This window comes from Musca domestica, unplaced genomic scaffold (assembly GCF_030504385.1).
Source record: "Musca domestica strain aabys unplaced genomic scaffold, Musca_domestica.polishedcontigs.V.1.1 1, whole genome shotgun sequence".
In the NCBI taxonomy this organism is placed as follows: domain Eukaryota; kingdom Metazoa; phylum Arthropoda; class Insecta; order Diptera; family Muscidae; genus Musca; species Musca domestica.
The window spans coordinates 5,791,944-5,812,435 of record NW_026712114.1 but is presented as its reverse complement, the minus strand read 5'-3'; the positions used below and the strand labels follow the sequence as shown (position 1 = coordinate 5,812,435).

General features: G+C 36.5%; 3 protein-coding genes across 6 annotated transcripts in view; all 3 read left to right on the top strand.

Annotated features, from left to right (window-relative positions):
• The window catches only part of LOC101895437 (tubby-related protein 4), a 92,501-nt gene that overhangs the window by 42,756 nt on the left and 29,253 nt on the right, over positions 1-20,492 (top strand). The window lies entirely within an intron of this gene.
• LOC131800632 (uncharacterized) lies at positions 1,618-9,613 on the top strand. 2 transcript variants are annotated; one of them, XM_059118167.1, is made up of 2 exons: positions 1,618-8,911; positions 9,260-9,613. In XM_059118167.1, the coding sequence occupies exon 1, from the start codon at positions 7,946-7,948 to the stop codon at positions 8,891-8,893; it is 948 nt and encodes a 315-aa protein (XP_058974150.1). In that variant the 5' UTR covers positions 1,618-7,945; the 3' UTR covers positions 8,894-8,911; positions 9,260-9,613. The 2 variants fall into 2 exon arrangements, 1 of the variants encoding a protein (XP_058974150.1); XR_009341477.1 differs by having other exon boundaries at positions 2,630-8,911; positions 9,260-9,569.
• Positions 10,904-19,154, top strand: LOC131800634 (uncharacterized). 2 transcript variants are annotated; one of them, XM_059118171.1, is made up of 2 exons: positions 10,904-18,522; positions 18,871-19,154. In XM_059118171.1, exon 1 carries the CDS (start codon positions 17,557-17,559, stop codon positions 18,502-18,504), a length of 948 nt encoding a protein of 315 aa, XP_058974154.1. In that variant the 5' UTR covers positions 10,904-17,556; the 3' UTR covers positions 18,505-18,522; positions 18,871-19,154. The 2 variants fall into 2 exon arrangements, 1 of the variants encoding a protein (XP_058974154.1); XR_009341480.1 differs by having other exon boundaries at positions 13,179-18,522; positions 18,871-19,134.

Here is a 20,492-nt window from a genome sequence, read left to right as displayed (position 1 = left end):
TCAAAGGCTCAAAGGCAAAAAAGGTAAGCCTAAAAACATTTGGTCCTCCAGAGCCGGATTAAAAAAGTGAAGTTTTTTAAATTATTAAAAACGAAAAAAAATTTTGTGAGTGGACGGACAGAAAAAAAACAGTGAAAAAAGAACAGTGAAAAAATACAGTGGGGTGCAAAAATAAGTGGAAAGTTAAAAAAGTTTTGAAAAAAAAAATACAATAAACTTTGGAAAAATTTTTCAAAAAAAAAATAGACAGTGAACAGTGCAACGAAAAGAGACTATACACAGTGTTACAAAAAAATAAAATTTTTAAAATTTTAGAAAAATTAAATTTTTTCTTCAATTTTAAAAAATATAAAATCTAAACAATTAATAAAAAGTGATAAAAAGTTTTTTATACAAAAGAAGACAATACACAGTGTTACAGAAGAGACGTTAAAAAGTAATATTCAAGAGACAATTTACAGTGACACAAAGAGCAACAACCAGGACAATTGTGGAAACAGCAGCAAAGGAGAAGCGGACGGACACGCGCAGCACAACAACAACAAACAAGGTACAACATCGAGACCCGGAAAAAAAAATCTAAAGTGAGTACTCGTGAAATTTTCTTTTTTGACACAAAAGGGCATTTCGGGAGCAAGCAAATCTTTAATATTTGCATTGACCCGCATATTCCCATAATTTGCAATAACACTTTGACCCATATTCAAAGCTGCTAGTTGCCCACTCTGACACAATGACTGAAAATTTCCCAATTTTGAGCCATTTTTCTGGACGGACATTTGGCTTTTGACCCGGTAAAAAACAGGCAGACATATTCTTTTCTGAAAAACGGGAATTTTCAGCCATATACAAATATATATACTAAAAATTTTGGAATTTTCTGAACGTGGAGTTCAGGCGAATACATAAGCGCCATATTGACACAAACACATAAGCTTTAAACTTTGGAAAATTGGCGTCACCAAGAAAGCACATAAACGCCATATTGCAACAATTTTATATACAAATTTTGAAACAAAGCGTCACTTGCAATATATAGTCGCCATATTTTTTGGACAAATTTGGCGTCATCCGAATACATAAACGAGTAAATAAAACCCGTTTAAAAAATAGCGTCTGGTGGACAGACGAAAAATAACCTAAATTTTTTTGAAACATTTTTTGAAAAAAAAGCAAGCGTCTGGTGGACAGACATACATGTTATACAAAACCAACAAACGTATTTGAATTTTTTGAAAAAAAAAAATTGGCAAACAAGCAAGCGTGGACAGACATACATGAGAAACTTAAACTACAAATTTTTTTTAAATTTTGGAGAACAAATTATATATCGGAGTCTGGTGGACAGACATACAATCGATCCCATATATTTACAATTTTTTATTTTTATTCTAATTTTAACCTTTTTTCCCATTTAGCACAATATTTATTGCTCTAAGGAGCTTAAAAATTTTTTCTGTGACCCAAAATTAATTTCTTGCATTTTTCGCAGAAATATTTTGCTGGTATACTTTTTTGATTTTGTGACACATTACACGACTTTTTGGGAAAAATTTCTTCCTTGGATTTTTTTTTTCAATTTCTTGATTTTTGCAATTTCTTGAATTTTTCTGCAATTCCTTGAAATTTATGCTGAAAATATTTGGATTTTGACCCAAATTATTTTCTTTTGAAATATTTTGCTGGGACATAAAATTTTCCGCTGAAATATCTGGACCTTGACCCAAATCAAATTTTTTGGAAATTTTTGCTCAAATTTTTGGATTTTTGACCCAAATTATTTGTTTGAAATATTTCTGCTGAAATATTTGGATTTATACATACATAATTTTCTCTAATTCTCGTTGCGAATTTTATCGAAAAAATTTGGCGAATTTAGAAAATTTGTTGAATCAGACAAATTTTCACAAGCAATAATCAAAGTTATTGGTTATAAAATAAAATCCTCCTTTCATAGGATATTAAGTGATTTTAACCAAAAATTTTTAAAATTTTTTTCGACAACCCAACACACATTTTTACTTCGTTGAAATTTTTTTGGATTCTCTGAATTTTTTTTGGAATTTTCAACTCCTCGTTGACAATCAAATTAGACTCTCGTTTTTTTTTGGAAAAAATTGTTACTGAGCAAAACATCTCTGGTAATTTCTGCTTTGCAATTCTCGTTTAAACACTTTTGTTTTAAAAACTTTTGATTATTTGTCGAATTGCAAAAATAAAATACTCCTGTAAGTGGACTTTAAGAGATTTTATTTTCCTTTTTGCTCATTTTGGCGAAAATTTGACCCTTCTGGCAACCCAGCAAACATTTGTAATCAAGTCAGTCCGGCGTCAAATATAAAGAAAATTTTTGAATTTTTGGAAAAAAATTTAAATTATTGAAAGGAACGAAATATAAGTTGATTCAAACCAATAAAATAAGATCGTTTTCGTCGACAAATATTGGAGAAAGAAACTTATCCTCATTTTAAAAATAAAAATTTGGATAAAAGTTTAAATTCTAAACCCAGTTAGTCCTTTTCATTGGGCAACTTTTCTTTTTTGTAAACCAACAAAATTTCGTAAAGGTTAACGCTCAGTTTTCAAAATGGATAAAACTTTAAGCGATAAATTCATAAATTGCGTCAACGATCTTCTGGATTATATTTCAATTTTTTCAATAACCAAACCTGATGACACGGTTCATACTTTGGAAACAACACGAATGGAGTTGGACTCTGCATGGGACCAGGTCAAGAGAGCCTACATAGACTGTCGGGATTATGTTCCAGAAGAGGAAGGAAAGCCGATTGATAAAAATAAACTGAGGAAGCACTATATGGATACCATGGGATCGTACAAAAAAGCGCTGAGTTCAATAAATGGACAAATTCAAAATCTTTTGGATGAAAAGACACAGGAAAAAATGAAAAGAGAGTCAGAGATGTCACAACAAGGAAGGGAAGTGGATTTCACAAACGTATCGCGGCTACCTCCATGCGATACAGACACATTTAAAGGTGGTTACAGAGAATGGCCGACTTTCAGAGATCTATTTTCGGCAATTTACATAAACAACTCAAAATTAAGTAATGTCGAAAAATTATTCCATTTGACGCAAAAGACAGCAGGAGAAGCAAGGGAAATTATTTCACATGTCCCACTAACTAATGATGGATTTACATTAGCATGGAAAAATCTCACAGATCGTTACGAGAATAAACGAATGCAAATTAATGAAGAAATCAAGACACTTTTTAATCTACCTGGAGTTTCTACTGAATCAAGTCACTCTATTCAAAAACTACAACGCACGGTAAATAGCAGCATTCAGACACTGGGGATACTTGATGTCGACGTTAAAGGATGGGATCCGATTTTAATATACATTTGTTCAACAAAATTACCTAGAGGCTTTTTAGAAGAATTCGAGAACTCATTAAGCGATTGTAAACAAATTCCAAAATGGGAACAGTTTGACGCTTTCTTAACAAACAAATTCAAAACTTTGGAATCAGTTGGAAATATAAAGCCCTCTACATCGAAATTTGCTCAACAAAAACCAACTAACAATCACACGCCTAGATTTTTGAAAACATTTCAAACAAATGTCTCAAAAAATACAAACAACTTTGGAGGAAGACCTACTAATGTAATATTACCTCAACAAAATAAGCCGAAAAATACTCAAACTTGTCAAGTCTGCAAATCAAATCATTTCATAAGAGATTGCAGCGAATTTTTGAAAAAGAGTGTGAATGACAGAATTCACATCGTGAAAACATCACACTTATGCTACAATTGCTTGTCATCAAATCACGGAGTAAAGGATTGCAAAAGTCGCTTTGGCTGCCGTATTTGTACTATGAAACACAACACTTTGTTACACAAGGGAACGGAAACCCAAACAACTAACTCATACCTAGCTCGAGTGGAAGCACGACCTAGTACTAGTGCTGCCGCTCTTACAAATCAAATACAGTCCACTACAAACCTAGAACCAACTACTATTACTACTTTGACCCTCCAAGATAAGCAAATTTGTGAGCGACAATCTGGAGGAACACTACTCTTCACAGCAATAGTACAAATTGAAACCAAAGGACAACTTTACGATGCCCGAGCTCTAATAGACTCAGGATCACAATCCACCTTTATTTCGGAAAAGATGAAAAACTTTTTGAAGTTGCCTACACGGAATAACTTAGTTCATGTCACTGGCTTAAGTCAATTTGTTTCTGAGACTTCAACAAAATCTTGCTTGTTCACTATGAGATCCAAATACGACCCTAGCTTTAAACTGGAAGTCTGGGCTCCAGTTTTAAAGAACTTACCTTCAAATCTACCACCACAAAACTTAGATGAATCACAACTTCGAGATGTAACAGCATTAGAACTGGCTGACCCGAAATTTTACGTTAGTCAACCAATCGATTTACTTATTGGAATGGACATAGGACCATTAATATTCACAATTGGAACTCCAATGAAAACATTTGGATCAATTTTAACACAAAAAACCAACTTTGGATGGATAGTTGGAGGACCCATACCAGGAAGCATCCTTCAACGAAAACAAATATCACTTCTAAATACAACTTCAATAGAGAAAGTACTTACACGTTTTTGGGAGGTGGAAGAGACCCCTAAAAAAGTTTTACGGTCAGAAGAAGACCAATTTTGTGAACAAAACTTCATTGAAACAACAATACGGAACAAGGATGGAAGATATGTGGTGACTCTCCCATTCAAAAAATGCGAGGAATTGGGGAATTCCAGAAACATCGCCCTAGCTCAATTCTACAGAATGGAGAAAAAACTTATGAAAACACCAGAGATCAAAGAACAATATGATGCCTCAATACTAGAATACTTAGAACTTGGTCATATGAGGAAAATCAATCCGAATGAAATAGATAAAATGCCAAATTATTATCTACCACATCATGCAGTAATTAAGCCAGATCGAATCACGACAAAGTTAAGAGTCGTCTTCAATGCTTCTTGCCCATCATCAAACAAAACAAGTCTCAATGACATATTGTTTCCGGGACCCATTTTACAACAAGATTTGGTACTACAAATTTTAAAATGGAGATTTTTCAAGTATGCCTTCAATGCAGATATAACAAAGATGTATCGCCAAATACTTTTGGATCCAAATCAAACAAAATATCAAAGAATTCTCTTTAGAAAGTCTCCGGAAAACCCAGTAGAGGATTATGAGCTGCTGACAGTTACATTTGGAGTTAACTGCGCACCATATTTAGCATTGAGAACTCTTCTTAAACTAGCAGAAGATGTCAAAGAATCATACCCTAGAGCCGCAAATATAATTTTGAATAATTTGTATGTTGATGATGTATTAGCTGGCGGCCACACTGAAGATGAATCAATAAAAGCTCGAAAGGAATTAACTGCTGCTTTAGACTCTGCTGGTTTTACACTAATGAAATGGGCATCAAATGATCGCAAAATAATACAAGATATTCCACATGAACATTTGCTACCACTCAATTGGCTAGACATTTCCGAAGATGCTTCAACTAAGACCCTTGGAATTCGATGGAATATCTCAGGCGATTATTTTTCGTTTACACCGCCCTCAATGGAAAATAAAAATGTATCTTCAAAACGAGAAGTTTTATCAACGATAGCCAAATTGTTTGACCCATGTGGATGGCTGGCACCGGTGGTCGTCGTAGCTAAGTTAATAATGCAACAAATCTGGCTAGACAAAATTGACTGGGATGATCAATTGAAGCCAATAACTCAGATGAACTGGAACAATTTCGTCAAAAATAGCAAAGATATTGAATATCTGAGAGTTCCTCGATGGATTCAATACACGCTAGATGGTTCTGTAGAGATTCATGGATTTTGTGACGCGTCAGAAAGCGCATATGGAGCCACTCTTTATATTCGGGTGGAAAATACTGACCATAAGACGCATACATACTTATTAGCAGCAAAGACTCGTGTCGCTCCTATTAAAAAATTATCAATACCCAGACTCGAGTTATGCGGGGCAGTATTACTATCAAAATTAGCTAAATCCATTGTGAATAGCCTACAAATATCAAAATATTCGACACAATTTTGGACCGATTCTACCATCGTCTTAGCATGGTTAAAAAAGCCTCCTTGTCATTGGAGCACATTTGTTGGAAATAGAGTCTCGGAAATTGCTGATAATGTTGGACAAGAAAATTGGAGACATGTTGATTCGGAAAATAACCCAGCTGATATTGCGAGCCGTGGATGTTCGCCTGCAGAGCTAAAGACTAGTGATCTCTGGTGGCAGGGACCTCAATGGCTCAGAATGCCAAAAGACCGTTGGCCATCGTATGAAATCCCAAATGACACAAATTTGGAAGCCAAAACGGCAAAAGTCATGACGCTTTTCGCGGAAAAGGAAGACCCTTTAAAAAATTTCTCCTCTTTATCTAAAATTTATCGCTCATACGCATATGCCCTAAGACTCTGGAAAAATACTGGAGTAAATAGACAACACCTTCGCACTTCAGCAAACGACCTTACATCAGAGGAAATCCAAGATGGAAAACGATCTTGTATAATTCGTACACAAAAATTCGTATATGCAGACGAATACAACGCACTTATGAAAAAGACTCAAATTTCTCCTTCAAGTCCTCTGTTGACACTCAACCCATTTCTAGACTCAAAGGGTATTATTAGAGCAAATGGCCGATTGGTACAATCGCCAGCCCTTACCTACAGCGAACGTCACCCAATAATATTACCACATGGCGCAAAACTTAGCAAATTGTTAGTCGAATTCACTCATAAGGTTACTTTACACGGGGGTAATCAATTAATGACCCGAGTATTAAGGTCCGAATTCTGGATATTCGGACTCAAGTCGCTTATCAAACAAACCATACGAAAATGTCGAATCTGCTTAATTCACAAAAAACAAACCCAAACTCAAATAATGGCTTCGCTACCACCTGAACGCACTTTTCTTTCTCGACCCTTTACAAACACAGGGGTAGATTTTGCAGGACCCTTTAACATTAAAAGTTATTCAGGAAGAGCCTGCTTTATTACAAAGGGCTACGTGTGCCTGTTTGTTTGTTTCGCCACTAAGACTATACATTTAGAACCAACAAGCGATTTGTCGACATATGCCTTTCTTGCCGCTTTTTCTAGGTTTATTAGTCGGCGAGGTTGTCCGTCTTGTATATTTTCGGACAACGGAACAAACTTTGTGGGAGCGGTTGATCTATTAAAGCGAGATAGACTAGCTTTCATGAAGAATATTCAAAATAGCACAATTCAAAATAATTTCACTCAAAATCTTACTTGGAAATTTATTCCTCCTGGTGCTCCGCACATGGGCGGCTTGTGGGAAGCTGGCGTCAAATCATTTAAAACTCATTTACGAAAAAGTATCCCAAAAATGAATTTCACTTTTGAAGAATTTACAACTATTTTATCAAGAATTGAAGGCTGCCTTAACTCACGACCCTTAAGTCCTGCTAGCGACGACCCAAACGACCTTTCCCCTTTGACACCTGGTCATTTCTTAATAGGAACACCTATTCTTACCCCAGCTGAACCAGACATTTCAGATACAGATTTAAGCTTAGTCAATCGTTGGAAAAGACTCAAAGTTATTTCACAATACTTTTGCAACAGATGGAAATTAGAATATCTTCACGAACTTCACAGAAGAACTAAGTGGAAATATGAAAAGGAGAACATCAAAGAAGGAGATTTAGTTGTCGTAAAAGATGATAGATTGGCTCCGCATGAATGGAAGTTAGGTCGTATCGAAAAAACGTATCCAGGTAGTGACCAAAATACCAGGGTTGTAGACATACGGACGGCAAGTGGCAACATTAGCAGACCCATTACAAAAATTGTCAAATTGTTTTCCGACTGACTAGTCGGATTCCCACTCAAAAAAGAATTTAGTACTCGCCTCAATTTCTTTTCAGATATGGCCGCTTACTTGCCTTACCAGGACTGCCGTCTGGACGATCGCAACCGTAGCCCAGACTCACCTGCCCGTCCCACAGCAAGAAGCGCCAATCGACCCATCCATCGTCCCAGTTCCACATCCCCTGAAAGGCGACAGAGAAGTCGATCCGACGTAAGACCCCGCCAACGCCAAGAAAGACCAAGCTACTGGCAATATTCATGTGGGCTCTGCCAAGATGACCATGCCCTCAGTGCCTGTGAGAGGTTCCGCAGACAGACGCCCTTCCAGCGGTATGAGACCGTGGAGCGTCGGGGGTATTGCCGAAATTGCCTGGCGAGAAGTCATTTGGCCCCCGACTGCCCGTCTTTAACTGGTTGCCGGAGATGCAACGACCGGCACCATACCCTATTGCACGGGGCGTCTCAGTTGGACGAGGTATCCCTCAACATCGAGGCCATTACAACCCCAGCCTTCGCATGGGATTTGGTGTTTGTACCAACAGCGATGGTACGCATAACGGCCGAGGGCATGGAGGGGTTCAGTATGCTGCGAGCCATTATTAGCCAATCTGCGACGATGTCTAAGATTTCGTACGCCGCGTTCCGTCGCCTGGGTCTGCAGTCGCGGAACTACAGAGGGGAGCGATTCACCACCTTCACCGTTTCGCCCCGCCGCACAAACTCTACTTGGAGTCTGAAGGTAAATGCGCTAATAATCGAAGACCTGCCCAGACGCATTTACTCAGACCCGATACTTGAAGACCCCACTAGATGCTTTACAAATTACGCCCTTGCTGACCCTGATCCCCGAGGAAATAGTCCAATCGATGTGGAACTGGGAGCGGACACGTACTCCGCCATAAGGAAAGATGGGTGTACAGCAGCTGGAATTGGAGATGTCCTGGCGTACAACACTCAACTGGGCTACGTGTTTGCTGGGCCAATCAAGAACATGCCGAGGAACTGAAGACCGAGGATCCTTATGGTATATTAGAAATGAATACTTACACTTGTCATTCGGGGCCCAGAAAATGTTCATAATATTGCTATTAATTTGCCCAACACTGTTGGTTGGGCATTTACCGGCGGCCGCATAAATGGCATCATAACAAAATGATGTAAATAATGTAAATACATACACACATACATTTATGCAGCCACCGGTAAATTCCAATGCTGAATTCTAATAACTAAGCATCGTCAACAGCCAAAACAGGTTTGATGTGACGATGCAAATTGGACAATAGTTAGTTCTCAAGCAATTACCGTCGCGAAGACAAGTTTCCCCCCCGAGTGACAAGTGATCAAATTATCTAATTAACATTTAACATAGAACACAGTGAACAACAACAAAATTATTAAATATACAAAAAAAGGAATATTTTACATACAGTGGACATTATTTGTTAACAAAAATTTAAACAAATTTACACAACACAAAAATATTAAAATTGTAAAACAACCATATAAGAAAATTGTGCTAAAACCTAAAATTTATAAAATAAACGAAGTGCAAAATTTTGAATATAAAACTTTAAATTATATTAAACTAAAACTTGAATTCTACTTACTTACAAACTAATGAATAAAACCCTAAATGTAAAATTGCACTACCCCCAAGAAAAAATATAAAGAATTATAAATAAAAACACAAGATAAAAAACAAAACAAATTTTTTATTATTTCAAAGGCTCAAAGGCAAAAAAGGTAAGCCTAAAAACATTTGGTCCTCCAGAGCCGGATTAAAAAAGTGAAGTTTTTTAAATTATTAAAAACGAAAAAAAATTTTGTGAGTGGACGGACAGAAAAAAAACAGTGAAAAAAGAACAGTGAAAAAATACAGTGGGGTGCAAAAATAAGTGGAAAGTTAAAAAAGTTTTGAAAAAAAAAATACAATAAACTTTGGAAAAATTTTTCAAAAAAAAAATAGACAGTGAACAGTGCAACGAAAAGAGACTATACACAGTGTTACAAAAAAATAAAATTTTTAAAATTTTAGAAAAATTAAATTTTTTCTTCAATTTTAAAAAATATAAAATCTAAACAATTAATAAAAAGTGATAAAAAGTTTTTTATACAAAAGAAGACAATACACAGTGTTACAGAAGAGACGTTAAAAAGTAATATTCAAGAGACAATTTACAGTGACACAAAGAGCAACAACCAGGACAATTGTGGAAACAGCAGCAAAGGAGAAGCGGACGGACACGCGCAGCACAACAACAACAAACAAGGTACAACATCGAGACCCGGAAAAAAAAATCTAAAGTGAGTACTCGTGAAATTTTCTTTTTTGACACAAAAGGGCATTTCGGGAGCAAGCAAATCTTTAATATTTGCATTGACCCGCATATTCCCATAATTTGCAATAACACTTTGACCCATATTCAAAGCTGCTAGTTGCCCACTCTGACACAATGACTGAAAATTTCCCAATTTTGAGCCATTTTTCTGGACGGACATTTGGCTTTTGACCCGGTAAAAAACAGGCAGACATATTCTTTTCTGAAAAACGGGAATTTTCAGCCATATACAAATATATATACTAAAAATTTTGGAATTTTCTGAACGTGGAGTTCAGGCGAATACATAAGCGCCATATTGACACAAACACATAAGCTTTAAACTTTGGAAAATTGGCGTCACCAAGAAAGCACATAAACGCCATATTGCAACAATTTTATATACAAATTTTGAAACAAAGCGTCACTTGCAATATATAGTCGCCATATTTTTTGGACAAATTTGGCGTCATCCGAATACATAAACGAGTAAATAAAACCCGTTTAAAAAATAGCGTCTGGTGGACAGACGAAAAATAACCTAAATTTTTTTGAAACATTTTTTGAAAAAAAAGCAAGCGTCTGGTGGACAGACATACATGTTATACAAAACCAACAAACGTATTTGAATTTTTTGAAAAAAAAAAATTGGCAAACAAGCAAGCGTGGACAGACATACATGAGAAACTTAAACTACAAATTTTTTTTAAATTTTGGAGAACAAATTATATATCGGAGTCTGGTGGACAGACATACAATCGATCCCATATATTTACAATTTTTTATTTTTATTCTAATTTTAACCTTTTTTCCCATTTAGCACAATATTTATTGCTCTAAGGAGCTTAAAAATTTTTTCTGTGACCCAAAATTAATTTCTTGCATTTTTCGCAGAAATATTTTGCTGGTATACTTTTTTGATTTTGTGACACATTACACGACTTTTTGGGAAAAATTTCTTCCTTGGATTTTTTTTTTTCAATTTCTTGATTTTTGCAATTTCTTGAATTTTTCTGCAATTCCTTGAAATTTATGCTGAAAATATTTGGATTTTGACCCAAATTATTTTCTTTTGAAATATTTTGCTGGGACATAAAATTTTCCGCTGAAATATCTGGACCTTGACCCAAATCAAATTTTTTGGAAATTTTTGCTCAAATTTTTGGATTTTTGACCCAAATTATTTGTTTGAAATATTTCTGCTGAAATATTTGGATTTATACATACATAATTTTCTCTAATTCTCGTTGCGAATTTTATCGAAAAAATTTGGCGAATTTAGAAAATTTGTTGAATCAGACAAATTTTCACAAGCAATAATCAAAGTTATTGGTTATAAAATAAAATCCTCCTTTCATAGGATATTAAGTGATTTTAACCAAAAATTTTTAAAATTTTTTTCGACAACCCAACACACATTTTTACTTCGTTGAAATTTTTTTGGATTCTCTGAATTTTTTTTGGAATTTTCAACTCCTCGTTGACAATCAAATTAGACTCTCGTTTTTTTTTGGAAAAAATTGTTACTGAGCAAAACATCTCTGGTAATTTCTGCTTTGCAATTCTCGTTTAAACACTTTTGTTTTAAAAACTTTTGATTATTTGTCGAATTGCAAAAATAAAATACTCCTGTAAGTGGACTTTAAGAGATTTTATTTTCCTTTTTGCTCATTTTGGCGAAAATTTGACCCTTCTGGCAACCCAGCAAACATTTGTAATCAAGTCAGTCCGGCGTCAAATATAAAGAAAATTTTTGAATTTTTGGAAAAAAATTTAAATTATTGAAAGGAACGAAATATAAGTTGATTCAAACCAATAAAATAAGATCGTTTTCGTCGACAAATATTGGAGAAAGAAACTTATCCTCATTTTAAAAATAAAAATTTGGATAAAAGTTTAAATTCTAAACCCAGTTAGTCCTTTTCATTGGGCAACTTTTCTTTTTTGTAAACCAACAAAATTTCGTAAAGGTTAACGCTCAGTTTTCAAAATGGATAAAACTTTAAGCGATAAATTCATAAATTGCGTCAACGATCTTCTGGATTATATTTCAATTTTTTCAATAACCAAACCTGATGACACGGTTCATACTTTGGAAACAACACGAATGGAGTTGGACTCTGCATGGGACCAGGTCAAGAGAGCCTACATAGACTGTCGGGATTATGTTCCAGAAGAGGAAGGAAAGCCGATTGATAAAAATAAACTGAGGAAGCACTATATGGATACCATGGGATCGTACAAAAAAGCGCTGAGTTCAATAAATGGACAAATTCAAAATCTTTTGGATGAAAAGACACAGGAAAAAATGAAAAGAGAGTCAGAGATGTCACAACAAGGAAGGGAAGTGGATTTCACAAACGTATCGCGGCTACCTCCATGCGATACAGACACATTTAAAGGTGGTTACAGAGAATGGCCGACTTTCAGAGATCTATTTTCGGCAATTTACATAAACAACTCAAAATTAAGTAATGTCGAAAAATTATTCCATTTGACGCAAAAGACAGCAGGAGAAGCAAGGGAAATTATTTCACATGTCCCACTAACTAATGATGGATTTACATTAGCATGGAAAAATCTCACAGATCGTTACGAGAATAAACGAATGCAAATTAATGAAGAAATCAAGACACTTTTTAATCTACCTGGAGTTTCTACTGAATCAAGTCACTCTATTCAAAAACTACAACGCACGGTAAATAGCAGCATTCAGACACTGGGGATACTTGATGTCGACGTTAAAGGATGGGATCCGATTTTAATATACATTTGTTCAACAAAATTACCTAGAGGCTTTTTAGAAGAATTCGAGAACTCATTAAGCGATTGTAAACAAATTCCAAAATGGGAACAGTTTGACGCTTTCTTAACAAACAAATTCAAAACTTTGGAATCAGTTGGAAATATAAAGCCCTCTACATCGAAATTTGCTCAACAAAAACCAACTAACAATCACACGCCTAGATTTTTGAAAACATTTCAAACAATTGTCTCAAAAAATACAAACAACTTTGGAGGAAGACCTACTAATGTAATATTACCTCAACAAAATAAGCCGAAAAATACTCAAACTTGTCAAGTCTGCAAATCAAATCATTTCATAAGAGATTGCAGCGAATTTTTGAAAAAGAGTGTGAATGACAGAATTCACATCGTGAAAACATCACACTTATGCTACAATTGCTTGTCATCAAATCACGGAGTAAAGGATTGCAAAAGTCGCTTTGGCTGCCGTATTTGTACTATGAAACACAACACTTTGTTACACAAGGGAACGGAAACCCAAACAACTAACTCATACCTAGCTCGAGTGGAAGCACGACCTAGTACTAGTGCTGCCGCTCTTACAAATCAAATACAGTCCACTACAAACCTAGAACCAACTACTATTACTACTTTGACCCTCCAAGATAAGCAAATTTGTGAGCGACAATCTGGAGGAACACTACTCTTCACAGCAATAGTACAAATTGAAACCAAAGGACAACTTTACGATGCCCGAGCTCTAATAGACTCAGGATCACAATCCACCTTTATTTCGGAAAAGATGAAAAACTTTTTGAAGTTGCCTACACGGAATAACTTAGTTCATGTCACTGGCTTAAGTCAATTTGTTTCTGAGACTTCAACAAAATCTTGCTTGTTCACTATGAGATCCAAATACGACCCTAGCTTTAAACTGGAAGTCTGGGCTCCAGTTTTAAAGAACTTACCTTCAAATCTACCACCACAAAACTTAGATGAATCACAACTTCGAGATGTAACAGCATTAGAACTGGCTGACCCGAAATTTTACGTTAGTCAACCAATCGATTTACTTATTGGAATGGACATAGGACCATTAATATTCACAATTGGAACTCCAATGAAAACATTTGGATCAATTTTAACACAAAAAACCAACTTTGGATGGATAGTTGGAGGACCCATACCAGGAAGCATCCTTCAACGAAAACAAATATCACTTCTAAATACAACTTCAATAGAGAAAGTACTTACACGTTTTTGGGAGGTGGAAGAGACCCCTAAAAAAGTTTTACGGTCAGAAGAAGACCAATTTTGTGAACAAAACTTCATTGAAACAACAATACGGAACAAGGATGGAAGATATGTGGTGACTCTCCCATTCAAAAAATGCGAGGAATTGGGGAATTCCAGAAACATCGCCCTAGCTCAATTCTACAGAATGGAGAAAAAACTTATGAAAACACCAGAGATCAAAGAACAATATGATGCCTCAATACTAGAATACTTAGAACTTGGTCATATGAGGAAAATCAATCCGAATGAAATAGATAAAATGCCAAATTATTATCTACCACATCATGCAGTAATTAAGCCAGATCGAATCACGACAAAGTTAAGAGTCGTCTTCAATGCTTCTTGCCCATCATCAAACAAAACAAGTCTCAATGACATATTGTTTCCGGGACCCATTTTACAACAAGATTTGGTACTACAAATTTTAAAATGGAGATTTTTCAAGTATGCCTTCAATGCAGATATAACAAAGATGTATCGCCAAATACTTTTGGATCCAAATCAAACAAAATATCAAAGAATTCTCTTTAGAAAGTCTCCGGAAAACCCAGTAGAGGATTATGAGCTGCTGACAGTTACATTTGGAGTTAACTGCGCACCATATTTAGCATTGAGAACTCTTCTTAAACTAGCAGAAGATGTCAAAGAATCATACCCTAGAGCCGCAAATATAATTTTGAATAATTTGTATGTTGATGATGTATTAGCTGGCGGCCACACTGAAGATGAATCAATAAAAGCTCGAAAGGAATTAACTGCTGCTTTAGACTCTGCTGGTTTTACACTAATGAAATGGGCATCAAATGATCGCAAAATAATACAAGATATTCCACATGAACATTTGCTACCACTCAATTGGCTAGACATTTCCGAAGATGCTTCAACTAAGACCCTTGGAATTCGATGGAATATCTCAGGCGATTATTTTTCGTTTACACCGCCCTCAATGGAAAATAAAAATGTATCTTCAAAACGAGAAGTTTTATCAACGATAGCCAAATTGTTTGACCCATGTGGATGGCTGGCACCGGTGGTCGTCGTAGCTAAGTTAATAATGCAACAAATCTGGCTAGACAAAATTGACTGGGATGATCAATTGAAGCCAATAACTCAGATGAACTGGAACAATTTCGTCAAAAATAGCAAAGATATTGAATATCTGAGAGTTCCTCGATGGATTCAATACACGCTAGATGGTTCTGTAGAGATTCATGGATTTTGTGACGCGTCAGAAAGCGCATATGGAGCCACTCTTTATATTCGGGTGGAAAATACTGACCATAAGACGCATACATACTTATTAGCAGCAAAGACTCGTGTCGCTCCTATTAAAAAATTATCAATACCCAGACTCGAGTTATGCGGGGCAGTATTACTATCAAAATTAGCTAAATCCATTGTGAATAGCCTACAAATATCAAAATATTCGACACAATTTTGGACCGATTCTACCATCGTCTTAGCATGGTTAAAAAAGCCTCCTTGTCATTGGAGCACATTTGTTGGAAATAGAGTCTCGGAAATTGCTGATAATGTTGGACAAGAAAATTGGAGACATGTTGATTCGGAAAATAACCCAGCTGATATTGCGAGCCGTGGATGTTCGCCTGCAGAGCTAAAGACTAGTGATCTCTGGTGGCAGGGACCTCAATGGCTCAGAATGCCAAAAGACCGTTGGCCATCGTATGAAATCCCAAATGACACAAATTTGGAAGCCAAAACGGCAAAAGTCATGACGCTTTTCGCGGAAAAGGAAGACCCTTTAAAAAATTTCTCCTCTTTATCTAAAATTTATCGCTCATACGCATATGCCCTAAGACTCTGGAAAAATACTGGAGTAAATAGACAACACCTTCGCACTTCAGCAAACGACCTTACATCAGAGGAAATCCAAGATGGAAAACGATCTTGTATAATTCGTACACAAAAATTCGTATATGCAGACGAATACAACGCACTTATGAAAAAGACTCAAATTTCTCCTTCAAGTCCTCTGTTGACACTCAACCCATTTCTAGACTCAAAGGGTATTATTAGAGCAAATGGCCGATTGGTACAATCGCCAGCCCTTACCTACAGCGAACGTCACCCAATAATATTACCACATGGCGCAAAACTTAGCAAATTGTTAGTCGAATTCACTCATAAGGTTACTTTACACGGGGGTAATCAATTAATGACCCGAGTATTAAGGTCCGAATTCTGGATATTCGGACTCAAGTCGCTTATCAAACAAACCATACGAAAATGTCGAATCTGCTTAATTCACAAAAAACAAACCCAAACTCAAATAATGGCTTCGCTACCACCTGAACGCACTTTTCTTTCTCGACCCTTTACAAACACAGGGGTAGATTTTGCAGGACCCTTTAACATTAAAAGTTATTCAGGAAGAGCCTGCTTTATTACAAAGGGCTACGTGTGCCTGTTTGTTTGTTTCGCCACTAAGACTATACATTTAGAACCAACAAGCGATTTGTCGACATATGCCTTTCTTGCCGCTTTTTCTAGGTTTATTAGTCGGCGAGGTTGTCCGTCTTGTATATTTTCGGACAACGGAACAAACTTTGTGGGAGCGGTTGATCTATTAAAGCGAGATAGACTAGCTTTCATGAAGAATATTCAAAATAGCACAATTCAAAATAATTTCACTCAAAATCTTACTTGGAAATTTATTCCTCCTGGTGCTCCGCACATGGGCGGCTTGTGGGAAGCTGGCGTCAAATCATTTAAAACTCATTTACGAAAAAGTATCCCAAAAATGAATTTCACTTTTGAAGAATTTACAACTATTTTATCAAGAATTGAAGGCTGCCTTAACTCACGACCCTTAAGTCCTGCTAGCGACGACCCAAACGACCTTTCCCCTTTGACACCTGGTCATTTCTTAATAGGAACACCTATTCTTACCCCAGCTGAACCAGACATTTCAGATACAGATTTAAGCTTAGTCAATCGTTGGAAAAGACTCAAAGTTATTTCACAATACTTTTGCAACAGATGGAAATTAGAATATCTTCACGAACTTCACAGAAGAACTAAGTGGAAATATGAAAAGGAGAACATCAAAGAAGGAGATTTAGTTGTCGTAAAAGATGATAGATTGGCTCCGCATGAATGGAAGTTAGGTCGTATCGAAAAAACGTATCCAGGTAGTGACCAAAATACCAGGGTTGTAGACATACGGACGGCAAGTGGCAACATTAGCAGACCCATTACAAAAATTGTCAAATTGTTTTCCGACTGACTAGTCGGATTCCCACTCAAAAAAGAATTTAGTACTCGCCTCAATTTCTTTTCAGATATGGCCGCTTACTTGCCTTACCAGGACTGCCGTCTGGACGATCGCAACCGTAGCCCAGACTCACCTGCCCGTCCCACAGCAAGAAGCGCCAATCGACCCATCCATCGTCCCAGTTCCACATCCCCTGAAAGGCGACAGAGAAGTCGATCCGACGTAAGACCCCGCCAACGCCAAGAAAGACCAAGCTACTGGCAATATTCATGTGGGCTCTGCCAAGATGACCATGCCCTCAGTGCCTGTGAGAGGTTCCGCAGACAGACGCCCTTCCAGCGGTATGAGACCGTGGAGCGTCGGGGGTATTGCCGAAATTGCCTGGCGAGAAGTCATTTGGCCCCCGACTGCCCGTCTTTAACTGGTTGCCGGAGATGCAACGACCGGCACCATACCCTATTGCACGGGGCGTCTCAGTTGGACGAGGTATCCCTCAACATCGAGGCCATTACAACCCCAGCCTTCGCATGGGATTTGGTGTTTGTACCAACAGCGATGGTACGCATAACGGCCGAGGGCATGGAGGGGTTCAGTATGCTGCGAGCCATTATTAGCCAATCTGCGACGATGTCTAAGATTTCGTACGCCGCGTTCCGTCGCCTGGGTCTGCAGTCGCGGAACTACAGAGGGGAGCGATTCACCACCTTCACCGTTTCGCCCCGCCGCACAAACTCTACTTGGAGTCTGAAGGTAAATGCGCTAATAATCGAAGACCTGCCCAGACGCATTTACTCAGACCCGATACTTGAAGACCCCACTAGATGCTTTACAAATTACGCCCTTGCTGACCCTGATCCCCGAGGAAATAGTCCAATCGATGTGGAACTGGGAGCGGACACGTACTCCGCCATAAGGAAAGATGGGTGTACAGCAGCTGGAATTGGAGATGTCCTGGCGTACAACACTCAACTGGGCTACGTGTTTGCTGGGCCAATCAAGAACATGCCGAGGAACTGAAGACCGAGGATCCTTATGGTATATTAGAAATGAATACTTACACTTGTCATTCGGGGCCCAGAAAATGTTCATAATATTGCTATTAATTTGCCCAACACTGTTGGTTGGGCATTTACCGGCGGCCGCATAAATGGCATCATAACAAAATGATGTAAATAATGTAAATACATACACACATACATTTATGCAGCCACCGGTAAATTCCAATGCTGAATTCTAATAACTAAGCATCGTCAACAGCCAAAACAGGTTTGATGTGACGATGCAAATTGGACAATAGTTAGTTCTCAAGCAATTACCGTCGCGAAGACAAGTTTCCCCCCCGAGTGACAAGTGATCAAATTATCTAATTAACATTTAACATAGAACACAGTGAACAACAACAAAATTATTAAATATACAAAAAAAGGAATATTTTACATACAGTGGACATTATTTGTTAACAAAAATTTAAACAAATTTACACAACACAAAAATATTAAAATTGTAAAACAACCATATAAGAAAATTGTGCTAAAACCTAAAATTTATAAAATAAACGAAGTGCAAAATTTTGAATATAAAACTTTAAATTATATTAAACTAAAACTTGAATTCTACTTACTTACAAACTAATGAATAAAACCCTAAATGTAAAATTGCACTACCCCCAAGAAAAAATATAAAGAATTATAAATAAAAACACAAGATAAAAAACAAAACAAATTTTTTATTATTTCAAAGGCTCAAAGGCAAAAAAGGTAAGCCTAAAAACACATAGGGTCTAAGTAATATGTTAACTAAATAATACTAAAAATGCCTTACAAAAGTGTCATCAAATATATATTTATGAATGAACTACAAGACCCATTGACACAGACACACACACACACAGATTGGCACATATTTTCTTTGGCAACTTTAATTGTAGGTCAACAAATTTCCACAATCTGTCCTCCAAAAATATATATTTATGAATATGACATGCATACATATGTGTGTGTGTGTTTCGGCACTTTTGCGTGTGTGCCTCTATGTTTAGAACTAAATACCCATGAAAATATAAAAGTAAAAATTATTTGAATAGAAGAAATATTAAGAGTCAATAGACTGACATTGTGAGTGAGTGCTGACGATATATTTTTATTTAGGTTTTTTTTTCTCGATTTTTTTTTTTTTTTTTGGTTTTGAGAATTTCCGATTTAAAAATAGATTAGTTTTGCCATTTTTGTAAAGTTTATTTCTATGGATGTCGGTCGGTCGGTAGGTTGGTGTGTCAGTTTGTTTGATTTTCGGGCTAAAGAACATTTGTTTAGTTCGATTGTTGTTGTATTTTTTTTGTTCTGTTTTTTTTTTTTTTTATTTGTAAATGTTTGAGAAAATACCAACACGCCGCAGTAGTGGTATTATTATTAATAAGGTCAATGTCAGAGAGCCGTGCAAGCGTAGTGTTTTGCAAATGGCTTTTTGGCGTTAAGTAGCTGGCGGATTATGCAGTAGGCCGCGATGATCAACTAGCCTGTCATTAGCTATTGGCAAAACGTTTGGCGCCCAATGTCTTGACTTTCTAATTGTTTCAATTTGACGAAAGTAGCTGAGTGAGTGGGGAGAAAGAAAGAACGACTTTTTTTGTTTTTAGAGGCGAATAAGAAGGAGAGGGGTTAATCGTATGCATTCGATTTGTAAAGGCACAATGTGGCGTATTTCTATTGAAAAATGTATGTTTTTGCATTTGTAAACAATTTTTGCATTTTTTAGAAGGAAATTGAATCAATGAATGCTTGAATTGTTTCAAACCAACCGCATCACCTAATTAAATTTGAAATATTATACCCTGGCGTTTAAAAAAACACTTTGCGAGGGAACACGGAAATAAGTTCTAAATGTATTCAGAACATGGTAAATGCGGTAATGGGAGTAATTTTGATAAATATTGCGAAACACCTAGGGCTATGCAAAAGTTGGATCTGGATGTTTTTTTATCCTCCACCATTCTATGGAGGGTATAT